The following is a 25,053-nucleotide window of genomic DNA, read 5'->3' as shown; positions in this document are numbered from 1 at the left end:
AATGGAAAAATATAGTAGAAAGGAAAATATCACAGAATAATTAAACATGCAAAAAAACCAAACCAAAACAAAACAAAAACCCAAAAACCAGATCTTTGCAAAGAATTAAAAAGCTACTTTCAGTTATGTATATATAGCTTATGCACTTTGTACACTTTATTTTTTTTTTCTCCATAAAAGGACACACAGAAAAAAAAAAAAAAAAAAAAAGATTTAGTATTAATTTGCATTAGTGCAAGATCTCATGGTTTTATATTTCAGCAATATGAATGCCAGTTCCCAAGAAGTAACAGAAAAATACCATGTGAATTGAAAGAATTTGATACGATTGAAATATAGCATGATTCATTGTAACGCTGAAAAGAAGAAACTGATTTTAGGAGAGGGAATGTGTGCAAAAACCCCAGTGGTTCACAATACTTGATGTTTCTTCTTTCCTCCTCGTCTTGCTAAAGCACCCTCAAGAAATGTGTTTCAAGTTTCCACTGTAGGTCATTTCTATTCAAAAGATTCTTGCTAAAACCTCAGTGTCAAATTACATCTAAAAAATCTACTTTATCTTAAAAATAATCCTGTTACCTCTTTCAGTCAGTAGTGCCAACAATTTGCTCTTTTCAGTAGTGATTTACTTAGAGACTACTGTTGCAGAAAACTGTCCAGTTCAATAGGCAGACACTCAACACATTATTGATAGCGAAACACTACCAGGTCCTATTACACAGAAGTTTAAGAATGTAAACTGTGCAGAACAACAGGCAGATGAAAATCTGCTAACATGAAAGAAAATTTCAATTGTATGTACATACCTAGACTGCTCTGCTTTTGTTCCAGAATAGTTCTTGGTGTTCGTAAGTTACTATTGCTTTCTGATAGGACCTGAATATAAAAAATACAAAACAACAGAAAAATAAGGGAAGGTAGAACAGCTGCATGAAATGTCCATTTAATCTTGATACAGCAGCCTGTTTCATACAGACAAGTGTTAATAAGCTGTATGATAAGTGTTAGTAAAAATATGTAAAGGAAACATGAAAGATCATGCAATATCCCCTTCTGAAGGGAGTCCATTTCACATATGAGTTCCTTGCAATGGAGTGATGCAAAGCAAGCATTCAGAATGAGAAGGGACACAGACCAAGACAGATATGAGAACAGACGTTTGAGACATTTTATTTTATTTTACCAAATTCACTCTCCTAAACTGCGCCTGTATTGAAAAAAGGAGGGGAAGGAAGGAAAGACAGACAGGCTATTGAGGACACCATACAATCACTGATCCATGCACGGGCTCAATCAGTGTAATCTTCAGATGCTCACAGCCTTTACTGATATAAACTTTTCCTATGCACATAGTTTTATAATCTTCCACAAAAGGGAAATTACAAAAAAATTCAAAGAAAAAGTGTATGATTAACAGAACACCATCCACTGTCATACAGGTAAACAATATCTTGAAATACAAAGAATCTTGGATTTTCACCGTCATTTTAAAAAATTGCCTTTTTTTTTTTCCAGCTGCCTCCCCCACATAATTAGAAAAATCTTCAAAATATTGTACAAGACAATGGATGATGTACTGTGTTGGGAGTTTTAGATACCTCCAGATACAGAACGCAAGAATTATTAGTGCTAGAGTTTGTTCCCTGCAATAGTTAATATCAGGCCACTGAAAATATGATAAATGCAAAACAAGTTTTGAACAGCAGTATGAAGTTCCAAATAAATTATTTTAAATGGTATTGGTTGCAATTATTAAAAAAAAAAACAAAATTAAATTTCAATTTACCTACCACCAAATTAAGCAATGCTATTTTTAAAGTCTTAAAGGACAACTAAACCAAAGCAGAAATCTGTTTTATTAGGCAGTAGACTAATGTCTAGTGTCTTTTCTACTGGGGTAACATTTGCAATTCCTAAAAAGAAACCAATTTTTCAGGAAAGTGTGTAACACATTCAGTGGAAAAACATGCACTTGCTCTTTTTCCCCCAAACATTCTCGGGAAGTAATTTTAAAAAGTGGAAGAATTTGCTTCAAATGTAATCCGTAACAAGGGATTAGATGTCCTTAAAGACAGTTGGTTGTTGCTTGGAATGCATAATAATGTTTAATGAAGTAAAGTTTAAAAACCTGTTGCCATGAGCCAAAAATACTGGATGTGAAAGCCAATGATTTGGGGGAGACAGGGGAAGAAGTGATTTGTTCCCCTGATCTGCGTCTTCGACGCCCAGTACCCACACCACTGGTGTAATGCAGCCAGGTACCAATACACTCTGGGCTAGACACACTCAGGGGGCTCTCTTCCTGGAAGTGAGAAAGGGGGCAAAAAACAGCAAAGCATGCAAAGTTAGATTCAACAGAGCCAAATGAACAGAAAAGAAAAAAAAAAAAAACAAAAACAAAAAAACCAGTCTGCTCGCACCTTTTTATGTAGTACTTCTAAAACTATTAAACAGAGAGTAGGGAAGAATTTTATTAAAATACTAGGAAGTTACCAGTTCCACTCAATCAACCATCTTTTAATACATCACTTTCATCATATTTCTGGTAGATTACTTATTAAATGGCATGAGAGAAAAAAGAGTGGGCACCAGTAACTGGTAACCTTGACGTACTGTTGAATAGTTTTTCTCATCTAAATACATCGAGCTTGCCTATTTAATTATGTTTTCATTTCTAGTTTATGTATAGTCTTATCTAATAGACTAATTTTTATAACTGCCTTTGAGACTTTCTAACTGGCTGGTAGGCAATACAGCCTGACTTCTAGCAGATTTCCAGTCCCAAATACCATCTAAACATTATCTGAAGCTAGACAGCTGTAAGACTTAAAGAGAAGACAGCATCAGGCTGAGTCCCACAAGCCCTAAAATAACACATATCATTAGTGAACAACAATTTTGGCAATTGAGATTTTGATTTCAAACACTGATGAGCCTTACTTTCTGATTTCAACCCTAGAACTCTTTTTTCATTATTCAATCACTGTTGAAATATTTTTAGGAATATGGCTGAATATGTGAATATGTCCCAGATTTAAACTTCCATCTAACACCTGACAGTGTCCTTTCAAATTAATGGATATAAAGGAAAAGAGAATTGCCTTAAAGACAAAAAGGAAAAAAAAAAAAAAAAAAAAAAAAAGTTCAAGGCAGTTGCAGTTTAAGGTTCAGTAAAATCACTTTTTTAAAACACTTGAAAAATACCATTTGGTATAAATATTCCAAATACTGGTTTTGCAGATTTCAGTGGGCCAGATTAAACTTTCAACTTTCCTATAAAAAAAACAAACAAAAAACCAACCCTCACAGTATACGTCTCGTCTTCTTCGAATATTCCAGCTAATAGACAATCACTGAAAGCTGGAACATGTTCTATCCAGTATCCAGACATCTGTTACTCACACAGTCAAAATTTAGCAATTAATGTTATTGATATCTTTTGAAAGTAACTTCTATATGATTCACAAAAATCAAAAAGGTTAAAGGTTCGATGTACATAGTCTAAAAAATTTTGTGTATATGAACTCATAACTAGGAGGGGAGCTTGCATGATCACACTGAAAACAGCATTTAAAAATCTAAAATACTGATGTTGTGAGCATTTGTTTATGATAAAACTCGGAAATAGGAAATGTAAGACATTCACATTTATTATCTTTGTTAATTTATGAAAGTCACATGAAGTTATACAGATATCCTTACAGGAGGAAACCATGCACCTTTTTCTCTCTGCACTACTAATAACCAACTAATAACTTGCAAATCTTACTTCTGTAATACTTGCAGCGCATACAAACAGTCCATTCCCAACACAAACATGAAAGGAAAAGGTTTTGGTGTGAATCTTAAGTTCTGATGGCTTTAAGCAACTAAAAATGAGGCAATAAGAAGCTGTTAGTCTGCTTCTAGCATTAAAGTCGCAGAAGTGCCACTATGCACCAACTGAAGCTTTGCCACTCAATCGCGCAAGTGGTGTCAGTGACAATGCTATGCATTCCCCACCTCTGTGACATTAAAGCCATATCCGTGAAGCACACCTAGATGTCATGGCCTTCAAGGCAGGAGACTAGACTGTTCAAGCTGTTATCTAAAGAATTCATGAAATGCAAACCCCATCCATTAAAAACAACAACAATAACAAAAAAAACCACTTACAGTTTATTCTCTTACCTTCAAATGCAAATGCTGCACAAGTGGAGTCACTTCCACTCCATGTGAAAACAAATACAGCCAAAGACATTTTCTCTCTCCTCTCCTTCCCCCCCCCTCCTCCCACAACCCCCACAAATCCCTCTGTTCCCTCTCTGCAAGATCACCCTGAAGGTTTTCTCAATTCCCAGTACCAGATGTCTTGTAAGGATGAATACAAAAACAATACAAGTTAGTTTGAAGATGAAGACTTTTTCAACCTAAACACATATCTTCAAATATGGATTTTTTTCTAATATGGCTTGAAAAGAAAAAAGGACATAAGTCTTTCAAGGAAAAATAATCATTCATAAAAACAAAATCCTTCAGGCAAATTACTGCTATTGAGGAACACCATATTTAACATTACGTGTAACTGAAAACAGAATTACCCTTGTTATCATTTTGTTAAGAAAAACAGAAGTTAACTTCTGTGAAAGATATTCTCCAAAACATAAACACTTACTTCGACAGAACCAATCATCCTGGATCTCGGAAGGGGTGACTTTCTGTGTATATGAATTGGGTCTGATACCATTGGCTTGAACATCACTACTGACCGATCTGTTTCATCCCTTTTAGAAGTATGTGCCTCCTCATCACTATCATTTCTATGTGAGGTTTTCTTCGAGCCTTCATTCTATAAACAATACATAATTCTTTCCAATTTAGCTGCACACCTTGTATCATGTAGACAGAAGTGGTTACTAAATTAACCTTCTAAAAAACACAACACAAGCTGATTTTAAAGATGCAAATAAATCACATATTACTGCACAACTAGTTATAAAATAAATATTGTTATAGACTTTAATAACCCATGTGTATTTGCTCCTAACTAACCACTGCCTGTACAGTGGGTTTCTAATTAGTCAAACCATTCAGCCAACATATCCCACTTCAATTTTCTGTTTCCACAGTGGTAAAATTCTAGCCCTGTAAGTCAATATTTGAATTCCCGCCTTGCTTTCATTCAGTTCTCAGAAATCATGTGGTAACTCCACACACCTATACATACAACCTCGAAAATATTAAGCACTCCCCAATAATCTGTATTTATAAGCATGCTAAACTACCTTATTTACTTGAATGTTTCTTTCAGTTGCCAGAATATCATTGATCTGACACTAGCATTGCTACCACCTTTCTTATAAAGAGTACTTTGTATTCCTAGTTCAGACTGGCAAAGCCGCAGAAGGCTTAAATTATCTGTGTCCATTCAAAGTGGACCAAAAAGAAAATCACACTTGTATTTTTAACCTAAAAATTTCCACTATTTGTTTTCTGCATTCAAAAAAACTAACTTTTGCTTGAAATAAAGGCCTAATTATTACCTCTCGGGAGGCAGGTCTGTATCCATATCCAGATGGTAAATTTTTATCTTCCTCACAGCCTTTGGCTCCTGGACTAAAGTGCAGCTCTACATGAAAACGTTCTTCCGAAGAAAGTTCCTGGAGAAAATGATAAATAGGTTTACACTTTAATATGTAGGCTTAGCACTACTCATTTCTGAAGGCATTCATACATTTCAAATACCTTATTTGGATCCTCATAGAGCATGATAACAATCTGTGTCATGTAATTGAGTTCATTGACAACGTTTAAGTAATCCATAGCTCGTTTCCACTGTTCATCTTTTGTCTCCTTATGAACAGAAAAAAAATGTTAGAATCTTGACAAATAAAAGCCAGCAATTTTCTTTAGAAAGACTGATGATTTCCATTTTCACCCCTTTAGATGGTTTTTATATTAACAGCAGAAGTATGAAGCTTTACTACAGCTGATGAAAAACTAGAGATACATCTAGAAAAAAGTGAAGTAAAAATATGCATAAAATGAATAAAAAGTAGATTTATCTCGGAGTATCTTTCTGGCTATTTTGTTAATAATGTTGAATGCTTTGTAAACAGAAGTACCATTGACATTTTTCTGGTTGGAATTTTTGATTTTGCAATAAAATCCCCTTCAAATAGTGTGGGCATATTGTAGGAAATACTTCTAGGTATATCTCTCTGGCAGTTAAGCAGATAGAGAAGGCTTCCAAAATACAAAAGAAAAATAATCATCTCATTCTGAATTATTTAATATGAATATTCACCTTTTTCATGTTCTAAAAACATGTCCATGAATAATGAAGAACTGCTACACTTAGTAATTTATTTTAAAGGAAACTAAAAAGTTTATAAGCTTAAAAGTACATGTGTATCCCCTACGGCATGCCACAGGGGTTTATGAGTTTAACCAATGAGTTTACTAATTGTTACCAGAAGAAAGTATGCCAATACAGCCACTACAAAAAATAGATTTAAATTTACATCAAACTTAGAATCAGTTGTATAGGCCCTGTGGTGCTACATTTGTCCTCTCCATGAGCTTATCTGGACAACTGGTGAACCTGAAAGTTGGTCTTTTTAAATTTTATTTATTTATTTATTTTAAAAGACTTTGGTTTCCAAACCAATCAGATGGAAAATAAAGCATATCCTTTAAAATACTATGCAACAGTGGCAGGCAGAAAGGTCTTGAATATATGACAATCACAAAAACAAGCCAATCCAAAAAATGAATTCAGAGACATCTGAACTGCAATTTGAAGGAAAAAAGAGTTGGAAAGGTGACAACAGAAGACAAAGAAATGAGTTATCTGTCCTCTGCAAACCCTTTTGAGACCACAGTATCAGCTGTATAACTGAATACGCCAGTGCAACCCAGCACTAATTTAAAAGAGCATGCTCTTTTCCAACAAATTATCACATTAGGAGTCAGCATATATGCAGGGCCATATTTCAAAGAAATCCAGTGTTTCAAAAAGTGTAATAATCTTCAAAGACACTTGGAAAAATTAAGCTTTCACATAATACAGTTTTAGTAAAAGTTATTTTGTTTTTTTCTTAAAATAGCACAGAAAAATATCACAGTTTTCACAGAAAAAGTGTTCAACTTACATCACATAAGGCACCATAACGAAGGGTGGATAGCAGGGAATGAACATGACTTTCGCTGGTGAAATACAGTCGTGTACGAACATGGCGTTCAGGGGACATAACACCCCTGGAGTAACTTAAAAGAAAAAAAAAAATCTTATTAGACCATAATGACATGTGGCTGTCTCAGAATTAGCCATCAACGAATTAATGAATCATATATTTTAAATTACTCTGAAGCAGTAAGATATTTCAAGTACAGAAGGTACGGAGTAAGTCTTATAAGGATTAACATAATCATACAAAATATTAGAAGACTTACAGAGGGTGAAGCTTATTTACAGTATCATCATCTTGAGTTCTCTGGAGGTCAGAACGGATTTTTCTAACTAGAGGAGTGCAATAACCTTTGGCAATCTCTAGTTTCTCAGCCTTAGAAATACCATATTCCTATATTAGGGAAAAAAAAGTCTTAAAATCCTGTTCAAGATTAACATACATTCTAAGACAAGGCTTGTATAATAAAATCACAGAATCACTGAATTATGGGGTTGGATGGGATCTCTGGAGATCATCTAGTCTAACCTCCTGCTAAAAGCAGGTTTCCTTGCACAGTAAAGTGCCACTGAGTTTTGATTATCTCCAGAGGAAGACTCCACAACCTCTATGGGCAGCCTGTTCCAGTGCTCTGTCACCCTCACAATAAAGAGGTTTTTCTTCATTTTCAGATGGAATATCAGTCTGTGTCCACATTTTGTCCATTGCACCTTGCCCTGTTGTTGGGCACCACTGAGAAGAGCCTAGCTCCATCCACTCAACATCTGCACTTTAAATATTTATAAACAGCAAAGAGATTCCCTCTGAGACTTCTCCAAGTTGAACAGCCCTATCAGCCTCTTCTCAGAAGAGAGATGCTCCAGACCCTTAATCATCTTTGTGGCCCTCCTCTGGACACTTTTTTTTTTTTTTTTTTTAAAGAAGTTCCCTTCTTTCTTGGACTGAAGAGACCAGAACTAGATGCAGTACTTCAGATATGGCTTCACTAAGGCAGATCAGAGGGTGAGGATCACCTCCCTCAAGCTGTCAGCCACACTCTTTTTAATGCACCTCAGAATACCATTAGCCTTCTTGGCCACAAGGGCACCAGCCAGTTGTCCAGCAGCACCTCCAGATGCTTCTCTGCAGATCTCCTTGCTAGCAGGTCAGCCTCTAACCAGTATGCAGTTATTCAGTTAGCTACCTACTATTGTTCTGACTGCAAACAGTTAAACAATTCTGTTTAATATCTTTATTACATCTGACCCACTTTTAAGTTAGAAGAGGTTTTCTTTTCTCCTATTTGAGATAAAACAGAGAAACACTTCTTCATCCACAAAAGTGGATTTCCTGCCTGGTATGATCAAAAAAAGATTATTCTTTCTCCCATACAGCTTTAGACAGGTATGGTGGGTTTCATTTCAATTAGCTATTTTTTTCCCAGTCAGTGAAGACAGGCACATTACTTATTTGATGTCTACTTTAGTCTGAGTTAACATACCCCACAGAGGATCTCCTATTCACCTCAAATAGCACTAAAATGGCAGTTAAACACAACTGGAACATACATTATCTGTTACGGTTTTTACAATGGTAAAAAACAGTATATTTGAGAAGCTTCTCAGTCTGTGCCACAAATGGTATGAAAGTGCTTGCATCATTTTCATGGATCTTTTGGTTTCACCAGAAAGCAGTGTAAACGCTTTTCCACACAAATTATGCATGTTTACAAGCTTTCTTTTATTTTCTTCCTTCCTTTTATTTTTAGTTACTCTTCCCTCATACTCTATTCAAAATCAAGCTTAGCAGATCCACATAATACACACAGTACACTTAGAATTACTGCTCTTTTCATCCTCCCTGCTGCCAGGCAGTTTGAGAAATGGGCATGAAAAGAAGCTCCCTCACTTGCTGCAGAAAATGAGTAATACCTCCCTGTTACAGCACTATATAATTTCAAGGACACTTCTGGACAGCTTTTGCATGTTCTGTCCTACACTACAATACAATTTCATTTCCTGTAGTCTACAGCATTTAGCACTAATCTGAATTTAACAGACTGCAGTACTGAGAAGTTTAACTAGTCCTTAAATTCTGTGAAATTTAAAGTGTACATTTTTATCAGGGAGTGATAGTATTTTGAAGTAGCAGAAAGGTCTTTCTAAATGTAACTTGTTTAAGTAAATTAAAATTAGATAGAATAGGATTCAATGTCAGTTGCAGAAAGCCCAGAAAATAAAAATTGTGCAGAAAATAAAGTTGTGAAAAGAGCAAGAATTAAATTAAATGTGATTTAAGAGTACGTAGTTGTCCACATGGGCTCTGCTTACATCCATGAAGAATGTTTGAGATGAACCACATCACTTTAATACACTGTAGAAGAGGAGGCAGACATGTTCACAGCTTAAGTTGCCAGAAGAAATCACTCTTACCACATTTCAGTGAATTATGAATCAAAATTTTTCTTACACAAAATAATCTTATTGTGATCAGAAAATAAGAGGTGAAGTTATAGGGGCTTTTAATAGAAAAGTCTTACATCTTACAGTCTGTTAAAAGATGATAAAGTATTCTATTTCATAACTGAAAATGTTTACCTGAGGGATCACAATGTCAGCTAAAGCTTTTGAAAGTCTGTATAATTCCATTGTGTTTTCTAATTTTAAGGAGCCATTGTGCTGCACATCGTATTTTATACAGTCGTAAATATCAGGAATTTTGCTAATATCATATCTTCCATTCTTTGTTTTAAAGTCTTTTTCCAGCTTGGCCCACCTGCGCAGCATCAGTTCTAGTGTTTCACTGTGGTACAGCTGAATATCTGGATAAACAGTAAGTAATCAGGAGTATCCAAATAACAGAAAAAAGGTTAATTACATGATAATAATAGTTGAAAACAATTGCATATTTAAAGGACTAAAAGTAAATAACTATACTATTTCTGAGAGAACAGATGTGCATATGGTTAATTTTACTGTTGAAATCATCTAGTTACATCAAGACAGCAGATGGTTCCCTGTAGTACTGCACCACTTGCCCTTTAATAAAAGCTACAACACAAAGAATAAAGTGTCCTACAGAACATATGATAATTAAAATAATAATTATAAAAAAAAAGACTAAAAACCACACTATTAGAAAATTCCAAGAGAGAGGAAGAGGAAGAAGACAACATCTCTTTTACAGAGCAGAACGCAAATCCAATTTATTGCTCTCTTCAACAATAAAAGTCTGGCAGAAAGAATGGACTATCCTCATTTGCAGGACAGAAGACTGGATCAAACAGACAAAAACGAATGATACTGTCTACAGGTGATATAATTTCAGGGTTCAACCTCAGAAGAGTACTTGTTTGTATGCAATGCACTGCAAAGAATACCAGATAACAAATATTCAAATATTTAGCTTAAAGCAGAAAATGCAATGTGGCTGCTCCCAGCTTCAGTTTTCCTTTTTCACTGGTTCAATACCATTAAAACTGAGCATAATTCTATGCAGTAATTCTGTGCATTATCTGCAGAGAGTAACAAATCTTAAGCAAAGATATTTAAACGTTAAAGCATACCTGTAAAACTTAGCTTTCTTACCATCTGCTTTGCCTATTTCTTCTGTGGACTGCTGAGTTACAAATTTCTATGTAAAGAATTTCTGTAAAAATGTGACAACTAGCCTGAACTTCTGAATACCACAAAGAGTTCTTACCTGCAATATGACCAAGTGTTCCTCCTGCTTTTTACTGTAAAATTATGCATATTGAAACAGATTGTAAAAATCCATATGCCATAGCTGAAAAGTTCTGCTAAAAGCCACTGTACTGCAGAAGGGTTATATTGCAGTTTTCTCTCAAATGCAAACAAGAGAAACTACATACAGCTACAAAAAACTGTTCAAATACCTGCAGACTTTGGTTCTTCCATTTTTTGCCTAATCTGAGAAGTCAAGCTCTGGATCAAGGAGTAGACTTTGTCACATGTCTTAACAGGATTTTTAATAACCTGCATTGATTTTATCAATGAGATGCTTCCAGATGGTGTAAGCTGCAATTTGAGATAAACACACACTGATTAGATTAAAAAAAACAAACTCTGGAAATAAGATGGAAAGTACTAAAGATTCTAGGTATCAGGTGAAAGACACTGATGCAGGTTGTTGATTTTTGAAACCATTTTTCAATCACCTACTCCCTTAGAGAAACTAAGAATCAAAAATATATTGAAAAGTTCTAAGTTTTACTAGAGATTCAAAGATGTCAAGAAATTATGAGTACTCTCATACAGTAAACAAGAGCAGCTTCAAGAGTTCCTAAAACTCCACTTTGTTCTAAGATGTACAAAATTATAGGAAAATTCTAAGGATTCTTCTGATTCTGTATATACTTATCAACTTTCTGTAAATTTGTTCAACTAATAAGATTTATAAGAAAGTGCAGTTAACCTATGTATCTCAATAAAAGCCACATTGTTCTATGCAGTACCTTTATTAGCCTGAGTAGAAGGAAGAATAAAAGACCTGGAAAAAAAGCTGATTCCTCCTGGCTTAGTTTTCTGTTTGGATAGGACATACCCCCACAAACAGAAAAAATTAAACACTTTTAAGCACAAAGGTATCTCAAAATCTTCACAGCAGTTCCTACCTCCCTATTATATCCATAGGAAAAATACCCCGGCATGGAGAGAGCAAAATATAACAAAATAGCAAAAGTAAATTGTTAACTTACCTGATTGCAGGTAAGTTAAAAAGAAAGAAAATAAGAAAAATACAGAAAAGATATTATCGCGTTATAATCTCAAGCATTAGTCACTATCTTAAAGGAGAACACACTATAGTTTCAGTCTTCTTTTACGTCCCACTATATCTATACATAGCAAAAAATGGGAAATAAAACAAATATTTGAAACCCTGTACCCTCTCACTTTTTCCATGTACTGCAAAATCCACTGCTGGCAATGATTTGACTGATTCTTTTAATCTACACACTTAAATAAGTCCACGAAGAGCATACATACAGCTAGTACAATTATTTTTCAATAATTTGCTCTCAACACATTTTAGAAAATATCAGCTAAAACTCACAGAGACCACATTTGAGGTACCTTCATTTAAACCAGAAATAATCATGCAGATCATACCATGTCAACATTAACTACTTCATTATGCATTAGGTTATTATGATAATGAGACATTTCCTTTCACTGGTAAGGAATTATTCTACTGATTTTCTACCTTTTTTTTGCTTTTATAGTCAGAAAAAAAGCCTTGTAGGATAGCAGCACCTTGTAGGATACAGTACCACAAACTTATTAAAAAGGTCAAAGTGAAGACTAAAAAAAAAGTCTAAAAACACAGTTTTATATCTTGAATAATTCAAAAAAAGCCAGTGAAAAAGATTTACTAATATGGTCCCTACCACCGATTATATTCCTACTTTGAAGTTTGTAACCATAACCATTCTGATTAGTCAAATTTCAATAGCTCAGAATACCTAATACCACAATAGCTACAGCTTCCTTCTTACACCAAACTATTTGCAAACACATACATGGTTTTTCAAAGGACATACATAAAACAACTGTTCATTATTTTAATGTATTTACTTGTCTATTTATTTCATTTAACTGAAAACTACTTATGTTCTAACCTTATCGTAGTCATCAGCAGTAAATTCTCTGTCTCTCTGGAGAATTTCATGGAGCCTTGCTTTAACACGATGCTGACAGCTGCTTAAAGAATCACTGTCACTGTCCAATAGACCATTCATATTAGCACTTTTTACCATCTGGACAAGAATAGGAGTCAGCTCGCCCTCTAAGGCCAGTAGTCCCTGAAGCAGATAATGTAATTAATCAAACAAACATGCGATAATAACAGTACCTTAAAAATAAAAAATAAAAAACACTCAAAATACTAATTTAAACTCAAAATTATATTAGTTGCCTATAGCTTAGATATACAGGGACTTAGCCATTAGGACAAGGGTGAATGGTTTGTTAGGACAAGGGGGAATGATTTTAAACTAAAGAAGGGAGATTTAGATTAGATGTCAGGGGAAGTTCTTTATTGAGAGTGTGGTGAAATGCTGGAACAGGTTGCCCAGAGAAGCTGTGGATGCCTTGTCCCTGAAGGTGTTTAAGCCCAGGTTGGATGGGGCCCTGGGCAATCTGATCTACTGCTTGATCTAGCAGTTGGCAACCCTGCTTTGGCAGAAAGGTTGGAGCCTGATGAGCTTTAAGATCCCTTTCAACTCAAGACGTTCTGCGATTCCATTCAAGATTCTATGAAAGCACTGCCTTGGTGTGTAGGATTGCTTCAATTGGTGCAACTGTGATGGTGATGTGCCCTTAGAGTGTGATCCCCAGTGTGAGATCCAAGAGTGCTTCTGGGAGGCCATGGCTGTCCAGGTCTCAGTTAAAAGGGGAGTGCACAGTGCAACAGCAACCCAACTTGTGGGCAACATGCCCTGGTCCAAAGAACCAGATGAAGGAGCTATAGAAAGAGACTGAGTATGATCTGGGAAGACAGAGAGGACACACACAAAGCCTTTGCAGAGATTCTGCAGAGCCCAAACCCTGTGTGGCATAGAAGGACAACGAAATTCTATAGTTGAACAAAAGGTGGATGGAGACTTCCAAAATAAAGAAACTTTTGTGACTCTTCTGGCAACAGAAGAGTACTGAGGTAAGTACAGAAATGGACTGGTGTTCCCCTCAAGTCCGCTGATTGAGGAGAAAGCAGGACAGATAGCTGTCCACATGAAATACCTGTGCACCAGCACATACAGCATGGAAACAAAAAGGGGAACAGAAATTCTGAACACTGCAAAGGTTTAATTTTACGAAGATCACAGAGACAGGCGGAATAGTTCACATGAGGGGAGCTTTGCTACAATTACAGGAAGGCATGGAGGAAAGCTGGATTCTGTATAAAGAAGTGACTTGACCACCGAGATTTTTGCTTTCAAACCAGTTACAAGTCAGTTCAGAAAGAACAGATAAACAGTAACATCAAGGCAGGCCTCTGCTACAGACCACCCAACTAAAGCTAAGAATGTCTCCTGATTTCATACCTTTTTTAATACTTAATTCCGGATACCTAATGCATGAGCAATATTGCATGTGACAAGAATCCCAGATTTCTGAAGAACATCCAGGACAATTCCATGGCAAAGGATACTGATTATCTATCTAGCTGAGACATTTTCCTGGAGCTGTTTCTCAGAAAGTCAGGAAAGTGAAGGTCAGTGGCAGCCTTGGCAATAGAAACCATGATATTGTGACAAATTCTTAGAGAAGACAAATAATTGTATCAGAGCCTCTGCAAATGATGATATTTAAGCTTTTCATGCAAATCCTGGGGAAGAGTGTCCCAAAGGGCAAAGGTGCACAGAAAAGCTGTCCCTTAAAATCCTCAAAATACAAAAGCAGTCCAACCTGAGATATGGAAAGTCATGTAGAAAGTCAGCATGGATTAAAAAGGAATACAGGCAGGGACAGGCTACCTAGAAGAAATAGAGAAACTACCTGAGAATGAAGGATGGAATTAAAAACTTGAGAGGCTGTGGAATCTTCATTCCTGTAGATGCTCAGAACTTGACTGGATACAGTTGAAGGCTACCTCATTCAGGCTAGCCTTGTGCTGTCTGAAGCTGAACTACATGACCTACAGAGGCTCCCTCTCACCTAACTCACTCTTATCACTCTGTATTTATGAAAATCATTCACAGTAGCACTTTCTCTGAGTTCTCTCGAATGATTCGAGATTTGTATCACTGCAAGAAGGAAGCAAAATTATTAATAATGGAAGTATTATACATGGAAAAGGCTACTTGGGAAGAGGAGCAAAAGAGGAATTTGCCTAGTATGAAGAGGGGTAAAAGAACACTTTTACAAACTCTGGAGAGGTAGGAAATTCTGAGCTTAAAAATTAAAAAGTATCCTTTTACATAAATTATTTCAACTGGTAGAAACAAACACACACATACAAAAACAACAATAACAAAACCCAAATCAAATTAATCTTTAGTTTCTACAATTTCTCATTTAAATATTTTCAAAGTAGTTTATTAATTCCATATTTCTGATAGCTTCAAAAGCTTTCTCTGTAGGGTTATTAGTCAATAAGAGAAAGATGGATTCTATGAAAAAACTGTTTTCAGGACCCCAGATCTTCTGGTTTCAGTGCACTGAATCAATTGAAAATTTTTGCTCAGGGAAAATTAATGTATTAACTCAGTTATATGTCTTAGTTCTTACCCATCACACATACAATTTGTCAAAGAAATCTGACAAAATTTCCTGAACATTTCAGAAAGCAAGCCCTAAAGAAATAAGAAAGATGCAAACAAAAAATGTTTCTCTGTTTTGTTTTTTGTTTACTGCAAAAGAACTATGGCATACTACTATGACTGTGCAATGAAAACCCGACTGCAATGGCTCAAAGAACTTCAAAGCATGGCACATTAACTGGAAACTTTCCTGCATATTACTAAATAATCTTTCAGAATACTTTTTTAAAAAAACAAAAAAACCCCAAACACACAGCCTCTGTGTTTATAATAAACAATAAATCTCCATACATTTTTAGAAGTAATAAGCTAGAAAATTTCAGAATTTTATAACTGACACAGTACCTTTTATGATTGACACAGTACCTTTGCAAAAGCTGCTGCAGTCATCTGAACTCTTCCCTCATCAGAAGCATAGATTTTGAGATCGTGTCGGTAAGTGCTATGTAATCTAAGTAAACCACAGCCAGGAAATCCAGCATAATCTCCTAACAAACAGACATTTTGCTCAGATTCTCATTTTGCACTTTATTATCTTCAAAAGGGATTTATGCCATTCAGCACATTTTTTATTTTTTTTGTTTTTATTTTTTTACCTTGTCCACCTGGATACATACACCTGAATGCCCTTCCAAGCTCCTCTGCTTGAACCCTGCCTGCAGGGGTCAGTTCTCCTCCCCATTTTAGAACCAGTAGGAGGGATGGTTCATTTCTTCTGTTATCTAATTAAACACAGAGAGAGGAGTTTAGTAGAGAAGTATATTGTAAATTTTTTTTTGCACATAAACAAAAATACTGGAACTATGAAGGCTATTAAAGAGCCTCTTTAACAACAGGAATCCTTACTAGCTTTCTAACACTAAGAAGATACTGAACCACTGAACTAAAATGGCACTTAACAGAGAAACCTGAAATAATCGCATTACATAGAAAAAATAAGTGAAAAATACTGAGTAAGAAACCTAAAACAAATACTGAGTCAAAAAATTAGAAAAGATTTTAAATACCCCAGCTTGCTTATTTCAGTTAATGACTGTGGAACAACGATCAGGAAGAGCTCAAAAAATTTTAAAGACAGCAGTAAATAATAAGTAGGATTTTCTCATCTTTCTCCCAGTACACCATCTGTGGTGAATAACTGAAGCTCCTTCCCTGTTTTCCGTTACAAAAAAACAGTGTTGTAATGTAAATTTACTACATAATTTTAGGTGTATGATTCAGTAGGGTTAGAGACTGCTGAGTATTTGCCATCAGCACAAACATTCATTCAAATCAACATACTGCTTCTTCTTAATATCAAGACATTATACCACTAGTATATGTAAATGCATATGCTCTTAAGTGAATATACACTAAAGTAATACTACACCTTCCTCTTCACTGGAAGTCTTTGGGCAGCCATGAGGAAGATACGTTAATTGAACTTTGCGGTTTATGCCTGAAAAATGCCCATACCTGAAGAAGAAACAGGGTGAAATGAGAAAGGAAAAGAGAAAAAAAATATATTCTCCTGTACAAACTCAAAGCTGCTGTGCTCTTGAAACAGTAATAAAACTACATTGGCCATTCATTTGAGCATCTGACCACCATTTCGCAGTGCAATCTTAAATTAAGCCTTATTCATGAAGCACATGAAACTACATACCTAATAAACCTTACATGATGAAACATTTCCAAATGTTATCATACACTACTTATTTTCAGCATACCAAGCAGAGAAGTGAAAATAAAACTGCCTATGCATTTGCAGACTGCATGAGCAATTTACAACTATGTTAGCCATCAGTACACAGAATCTGATCTGGCAGTGTGTATGGCCACTCACCAGCCAGAAAAGTTCTCAAGTAAAACTCAGTATTTTAAGTAATCTTCATAAATTACAAGAATAATTAATTCTATTTGTCCCAATTTCTAAAAATTAAAGTTATCTTCCACCGTGTCTTGAGACCCCAGAATATTAACAAACCTTGAAGCCTTTATTTCCTTCTATTAAATACTTCAGGCTTCATATGCAAAGCTTTATTTTTTGGAATCCTCAGTTTGTACACTTTGTTGAAGACAATGAAAGTCTTAGAGCCTACAGGCTCCAAGAAACTTCCTTACGCCACACACAGCTAAGAGGCAAACCCTACACTCAAGTACTCAAGCATGCAAAAAAACAAACCAAAACAAAAAACATAACCTCTTTCAAGTAGAAAGCACACTGAGATGTGTGATGGATTAAACAGTAAGTTCCATTAAAAAGATAATGAGAAAACACAGAGAGGGCTCAGTCTCCTTCAAAAAGTCAAACAGGACATCCTTTCTTGTTCTTTGAAGACCCATCTGTTTCAATTACTAATGAACATTACATAGTTGATAATCATTGCCGCTGAGTTGTAACTGGTCAAACCGGTCAAAATAACAGATATGTCTTTGTTGCTATGAAGACTGCAAATAGACACTTACATTTCTAACACAGTCTTTAACTGTTCAAGTTTTGCTTTACTTTCCTCAATTTCAGAATCATTGTTCTGCCCAAGTTCCACAAGGAGTTGCCTTGCTATATCAAGCACTTCCTAAAGAAAGCAAACAAAGGACTAATTTAAGACAGATTATTTTCTAATTGTCATAAAACACTAGAGCAAGAAAATAGAGACAAACTTGCCTGCAGCTGTTTTGGTTTTTTCAGTTTTAGTTTTCCAGATTTATATCCATCACATTTTTCAAAGAGATCAAAAAATCTTTAGGAGAAAGAATATACATAAGCATTTAGTAACCTAAAATATTTGTCAAACACATAGCTTTTAAACCTTAAATGGCCTGAGATTAGTAGCTTTGCATTATTTGAAAGGCATATTCAAATTTGAACAGCTCAAGTGATCTTTTATTCAAGTCTTATTTCTCAAGAAAGTCCTCAATACTTCAGAGAAATTTGAGAAAGAGAAATTTTTGTTGTACAAAAAAACATTCTCTTACTGAGTTGCTAAGTGTTAAATACAAAAAGGAAAGAATATACAGCAGTGATTCACCTTAACATTCAAGAACAATCCTCAACAGAATTAAGATAAACACACACACACACACTCATATGTATATTTAAAGCAGATGTATGTGAATATACGAGATAAAGACATTGCATCTAATTCCAGACTTTGTATCTGGTATCTACCAGAAATACACAGTAATCAAACTGACAAAATTAAGAGAGAAAAAAGCACTGCAGTAAGAAAGCAAGTCACACAAAAAACAAACAATAAAAACAAAGTCAGAAGTCAAAGTCAAACGGTGAACCAGAAATATTCTCTATTGATTACTCACAAATAAATGTATGGAAACAAATATATTTTCATTAACATTAAAATCAAACAAGACTGTTTACAAAGCAATGCAATGAAGGAAGTCTGAAAACCTAATCTGACAGTCCTCTTAGAAAGAGGTTCATGCTTGTTTATTAGGTGGAAAGACAACAGCTACAGAAAAAACAGAACAAAGAATATCTTATACGATGAACTTTCTGCTTAATTCATTGCTTGCATATCCCCAAGAAACGCGCTTTTATCGAAGTTCAACTTACTTTTGATGTTTTACTTCCATTTTCATTTTTTGTTTTGGTGTTCGGTCTCCATGACGTATTACAGCTATAACACATCTAAGCTCCATCCTGAAAAGTTTCACAATTTTATAAATGAAATTTTATTTATTATTAAAACCACTAAGAATCAGAACTATTGACAAAGTTGTCACTATCTGACATAACTACAAAAGTGAAAGAAGGATATGCAAGAATATAAGGTTAACTGAAAGTGATGTGAAGTATAAAATACACATATTGATTTTAAGACTTGAGTAACTACTTGTGTAATATTTTAAAATGATTTTGAAGTTCATTAAATGAGAGAGCATGTTTATTAGAAGTGCATATTAAGCTGGTGCTGGAAAAATGATTAGCAGTGAAGGAAGCTATGCACAGAAGGATGCTACACTTGAAAATCTGCTGTTCTATACTCAGCTTGACTAAGGATCAGAAATTCTGATTGCTGGCATAGCAATTGTGATTCCTTCCTTGTTTTCATCAAAATGGGTACACCTTGTGAAGAGAAAAAACAATGCACACAAGAGTTATGTTAGCATTTTCCACAATTCAGGTGTTGCTACTATTCTCTTACATTGTCCCAGAGGTGGTTGGCACGATAGGGATGTCTTCAGCTTCCAATGGAATTGACCATGGTATCTGAAACTGGGGAGCAAGTTCTCTCATTATGATATTTCTACAGAAAAATTAAAAAGAAAAAAAAAGTTTAGAGAAGATCTTACAAAACACACATGCACTCCATAACAAACATATTTATACATTTGCATTTTTATCTATGTAGTTTTAGAGTACTTATCACAGTATGTCTCTCCTAAAGGGAAAAATAAGTGCTTTTTTTCTAACTGTACATACAAAAATGTAATTACAGAATAATGTAAAGCTACTGAAATTGCAACAGAGCTAATACTAGCCTAACAGCACAGGATATTTAAGAAACTTCAGTCTTTGAATTCCAGTTCCTAAAATTGTTCCATGGAAACAGGTTGGTCTAGTTTATTTAAATATTCAGATATCTGACTCCATTATCAAACTGAAAATCCCTGAAAATCAGCAAGCCGTGCTAATTAAAGAGTAACTGGTAGCCTTAGTGATAATATCAATTCTCAAAAAGTTTGTTGGTAAAACTGGAAAAAATGTGAATAACCTAACTAAATAATGATAACTCTGCTTTCGCATACAGGAGTTTATTATATATTGCTAATGTTCTATTTCCGAGTATTTTATCAAAACATATTGAATTGAAATTCATATCTACATTAAAAAGCAGTAGCATCAAGAAAAAATGTACATCTTGAATTAGAACTACTCAAGATTTCCTTTATAAAAAGGTCGAAAAATAAAATCTACTTTTTTGTATTACATGTACTGTACTATACTAGATGTAAACATGAGGAAAAAATGGTAGGAAAACTTTTTTTAAGAGAATTCAACATCTACAGCAGCTTAAATAATTGAAAACTCAGAATTCTAACTCTTAACTCAAAAAATGGCCTAAAACAAGAGGACTACAATCGTTAACTATGATTTTACCTTATCTCTTCCTCAATTTAGGTATGATGTCAGACCATTTGATAACGAGAAAGGTCATTCTCTATCTTATCAGTGCAATCTCCCTGTGATAGCAATTTAGCTGGCCAAAGTAGGATCAGTCCTATTTGAGGATTGCATTTCATTGTTATAAAGTTCAGTACAATTCTGCTTGATCTACTGTTCTGCCTCCTCCTGCTTTCAGTACAACAAAGGAAACATAGTATGATAAATACTACATCCACTTGGATATAAGGGTATGAAATACATACATACACACCAGCTTCAGATCAAGGACAAAACAAATCAATTTGGGCACGTACTAAATAGCAGCATGCACAATTATGCAGTGGTACTTCTCTACTTGAAAAAAAATCTCAACTACCTTTAAAAAACTAATCCTGTCATGGTACTTAGTTAGCTTTCAGCACCCGCAGAACACTCAGATGTTTTAGATGATTTATGATTTATTTACAGTTCTTAGTTCTTCAGTACTTATCCAAAATCTTACTTATTTTATTAAATAATTAATTTTAAATAATTACTTAGGAATAAGGAGTGACTAGTATATAATCTATAGTTACACACTGAAGAGGCAAAACTCCTGAAGTAAATCAATAAACTCTTACCCCAGTATCTTAGCACAATCATCATAGTATTTCATGGAGTTTTTCACAAAACTGAAGCCGTTCACATCACAGACATATGACTGTCCATTAGCACGCAGCAAATCAAAGCCACAAACTGTTTGCTGTTTTTAAGAATAAAAGTTCAAGTCACTGATCACTTTCCTTAAATTTTCTTACTTTACACTTAAAACTTCTTTTCGATTCCATGTCAGGCTCGCTCAACATGTAAACATCTTCTTACCTATTAACTTTGTACCCCCAACTTGAATTAAACCTTCCTACATGACCCCAGCAGAATCAGTATTTTGCATCAAATTCACACGCACACAAGCTCAGCCTTCAAAATATATAGCTTAGGCAATTATAGACTTACAAGTTCCCATTTGGACAGTAGAGTTTCCCCTTACACATTGTCTTTAAGAGGGGTAGGCAAGAAATGATAGAACATTAATAAAGACATTTTTGCCCAAATTTAAATTTGATAGGATAGTCTTGCTAAAGACTTAGCATTGATACTGTTAGTAAAAGATATTAAATGCAATTTCAAAGTCCCTTTTGCTAGGTAACAGTTGTCTACAATCTCTAGTGTACTACCATGGTTGCAACCCTTTATGAAATGGACTAAAAGACAGCTTTCCAATAAGAAGTCTGAAAAGGACAGAAAAGACTAAATGAATTTTTAATACAGGAAACATAGAACTATACAAAAATGGACTCTACCAAACACTTTGAATAAAGAAAAGCTAGCCCAACGCAGACACCAGGTAACAAGAGCAGCAAAAACTTGACTACTGAAGATGCATTTCCCTAATTAGAAACCACTAATATGGTTATGCATAGAACAGACACACTGTGGACTAGCAAAGCACAAGAGTAACATGTAAGGAAACATACAGGAAACTCATGCAACTAAGCAACACATTCAGAACTTCTCGCTGCATTTAAATATTTTTTTTTTGCATTAAAAAAACATCAGTGTGGAAGTTCAACTTTTCATCTTCTGCTCAAAGTCTAAAATATGCCCTATCAGGGGCACAGAGCATACAATATCACTGCTAGCTTTGGACATTTAAACACTACAGAAGTTTCAGGTAGTAAACAATTAATTAGCATTAAATGTTTGATCAGATAGGAAAGTAATCAGCTTACCTTAAAGGCAAGGCATACTTTCCAAGCAATTAACTTCTCTCTTGCATTCAGGATGACTGGATACCTCACTTCTTTTCCTTCGCTATCCCGCTCTACCTTACCATCAAGAGCTGGGGACTTCCGGGCTTCAGCATGAGCATAGTCAGGGCCTACTGTGTACACCTTTATTGAAAAAGAACAAATCCTGATTCAGTGTAATTAAGTTACATCATACTTATTCATACATCCTTCTGAATTTATCTCAGATGTGATAATCACTGCAATCGCACAGCACAGTCTCTTCTAGATGTCCCTTTTTACACATGGGTTTGGACCAGATGACCTTCAGAGACCCTACGCAACCTTACATTCTATGATTCTGTGAAGATACTAGCAGTTGTTATCATTGATAATTGTGCTCTGAAGTACCCTTCTCAAGGGTACGGCATTCAGAGAGCACCCATTATTTAGAGGCCATTGAGGATGAAGCTGAAGCACATGTAAAGAAAATAAAACATAAAACTTAATGAACAAAAATCAATTCCTTAATTATGGCAACATAAAGGTAAAGAATGTTTTTTTTTCTTCCAATCATGTGCAGTACTTGGAAAGCAGATTAACTCAAGAGTAATTTGAGCTCCACTGATTATAGAATCAGCAGTCCTGGTGGCAGGACTAAATGATTAATTAAAAAAATACTTTCATATTTTAGGTAAGACTGAACGAAGTGACAATCTGCCCAGTTTTGGCATTACAAGACAGCAGCCTGAGAGAATGATTGTACTACCTCCTGTGCTACAATTTTAATACTCACTTCAATCAAGTAACTGGGCCTGTGCATTAAGACACTCAACAGCCCTCGGTAAATAGGATACTGTTACTGTACTTGAAAATAAGACTGTTAATCTTTGACCAAAAAAAAGTACTCAGGTAAAACAGATGACTGCTATCAAACATTATAACCACTTTCAAACAAAACTGAAGAGTGCTGTCATGAGAACTGCCACACTCTTGATAACTTCTTAGTTCTTATGAAGTAGAATAATGGCCTGGTTTAGATGAAGAAACTGCACTAGCTGTGACTATATCTTTCTGCATGATGTTTGGAATTCTAAGCTGATAACACTCCTTCTATCCATATAATGCCTTCAACGATGTGAGATTATAAAGTGATACTGAGAGTATGTATGTTAAATATGGCTAGTCTCTAGCGGGTTTTCCTTTTGTGTTCGATTTAAGGGAGCAGTAGTAGGCAGCTACGCTTCCTTAGACAACTCCTAGATGCAAAGTCCTGCAGGACATCATTTGAAAAAGAGATCGTAACAAATGTGTACTTGACAATGACTTTAAGGCATGGAATATTATCAATATCCTTGAAGACCTGAATGAGAATCTCCTGTTTGAATGACAATTGCAATACTTAGGCTGCTAGCAAGCTGAGATTAGAAGAAGGAAAACAGATGCCGAAAATGAGCTGGATAAAACTGCAGCATAAAGCTGACAGTCTCGTTACTAAAAAAAATAAATCCACTATTTACACACAGTGTTCAAGTCTGCAGATGCTGTTTGATGTCTACCATTTAACAGCTGTCAAAACAGGCTGCACCCTCAAGTCATATGCATCTCTTCAAGTTCCTATACACTTTTCTCCTTGGAAACATATTGTAAAGCTCTTACATAGACTCAGATTAAAGTGTTCCACACTAAAATCATATGAAGACTAAGCAGAACATCTTTAGGAAGGGGGGGATTTAGCATTTAGCATTAGCATCACCCTCATGTATCTCCAGGTGGAAGAAGTTGACTGCAGTTTCTCAAGGGCTTACTTGGCATAAGACTGGATTAGATCATATGCTCTAACTTCCACTTTTTGCCTAAATATGGTGATCTCTCATGTACATGGTAAAACACTCATTATACTTGTTCAGTGCTGGGCTTAAAACAGCCAGAACTAACACAAAGCAGGCAATCCCAATAGGTGGAACCTGTGCTGTTACTGCTTTTCACTCTTTTATGATGCTTAATCTTTATATCTATTTAGAAAATAAACAAGAGTAAAAATAATTACAGATAAGCACAACTCGCTACTTTTCCAACTTCATATCATTTTATTTAATAACTTTTGATTATTAATTAGAAGAATACCTTATTTGGTAAAATGTATCTTGGCTACAGATATTTTTTTTTTTAACATTTAGACAAAACATCTGGACAGTATCTGTCTGTTCACACAGAAAAGTATATACGATACTAATACAATCAAAAAAAAAGCGTCAGGTCATAAGCTGTATGGAAAAATAGAGATCATGGCCTGAATAGGAGACCAACTCACAAGAAAGGAATTGTGTTAGCCTGGGAAACTGCCTGCAGTTAATAAGCCATGGTGCTAAGAGGTAGTGTGGGCATTCTGCAGGTCCGTCGCCATCAGTATCTGCTGGGGGAAATCCCAGGGCAGACACTGTACCTGAGAGCCACTTCCACTAACATGAGTACCTCTCTATTAAACTGATGAATGTTAATTTGTCTCCGCATGCTGTCTTTGTGGGATGAGTAATCCTTTTGCAGAAGTGCTGGTGCTTCTACGTTACATAAGCCTCCTGCACCAGATTCCAGTGACATAACCCAACTTCTGTATATTGTAAGTACTATGTTTAGCTAGATAAAACTGTCATTCTTCTCTTATGAACTCTATCAAAACTTAACTAAAATTAATCCTCAACACAATGATTTACCTTTATCTTTAAAACTGAGAAATTCATGGAGTAC

The 25,053-nt window shown here is 35.2% G+C and overlaps 1 protein-coding gene across 11 annotated transcripts in view; it reads right to left on the bottom strand.

Moving 5' to 3' along the window:
• Window positions 1-25,053, bottom strand: part of PPIP5K2 (diphosphoinositol pentakisphosphate kinase 2) — a 49,759-nt gene that overhangs the window by 9,895 nt on the left and 14,811 nt on the right. For 7 of the 11 annotated variants that reach the window (XR_007374042.1, XM_048932275.1, XM_048932274.1 and 4 more), the window contains exons 8-26: window positions 22,309-22,470; window positions 21,160-21,281; window positions 19,578-19,679; window positions 18,986-19,072; window positions 18,073-18,152; window positions 17,878-17,983; window positions 16,799-16,884; window positions 16,026-16,151; window positions 15,796-15,917; window positions 12,787-12,969; window positions 11,044-11,185; window positions 9,746-9,969; window positions 7,435-7,562; window positions 7,134-7,248; window positions 5,725-5,832; window positions 5,523-5,639; window positions 4,655-4,828; window positions 2,129-2,302; window positions 807-876 (exon numbers count right to left, since the gene is read on the bottom strand). Coding sequence is in view for 9 of the 11 variants with exons in the window: in XM_048932275.1 (XP_048788232.1) it covers window positions 807-876; window positions 2,129-2,302; window positions 4,655-4,828; window positions 5,523-5,639; window positions 5,725-5,832; window positions 7,134-7,248; window positions 7,435-7,562; window positions 9,746-9,969; window positions 11,044-11,185; window positions 12,787-12,969; window positions 15,796-15,917; window positions 16,026-16,151; window positions 16,799-16,884; window positions 17,878-17,983; window positions 18,073-18,152; window positions 18,986-19,072; window positions 19,578-19,679; window positions 21,160-21,281; window positions 22,309-22,470 (2,428 nt within the window). In the remaining 2 variants the exon portion in view is untranslated. The remainder of the gene's footprint in view (window positions 1-806; window positions 877-2,128; window positions 2,303-4,654; window positions 4,829-5,522; window positions 5,640-5,724; window positions 5,833-7,133; window positions 7,249-7,434; window positions 7,563-9,745; window positions 9,970-11,043; window positions 11,186-12,786; window positions 12,970-15,795; window positions 15,918-16,025; window positions 16,152-16,798; window positions 16,885-17,877; window positions 17,984-18,072; window positions 18,153-18,985; window positions 19,073-19,577; window positions 19,680-21,159; window positions 21,282-22,308; window positions 22,471-25,053) is intronic. The other 4 variants (XR_007374043.1, XM_048932278.1, XM_048932280.1 and 1 more) reach the window with 1 other exon arrangement.

The sequence above is a fragment of the Lagopus muta genome, chromosome Z (assembly GCF_023343835.1).
Source record: "Lagopus muta isolate bLagMut1 chromosome Z, bLagMut1 primary, whole genome shotgun sequence".
Taxonomy (NCBI): domain Eukaryota; kingdom Metazoa; phylum Chordata; class Aves; order Galliformes; family Phasianidae; genus Lagopus; species Lagopus muta.
The sequence above is the reverse complement of the archived record's forward strand: the minus strand, read 5'-3'. Positions and strand labels throughout refer to the sequence as shown.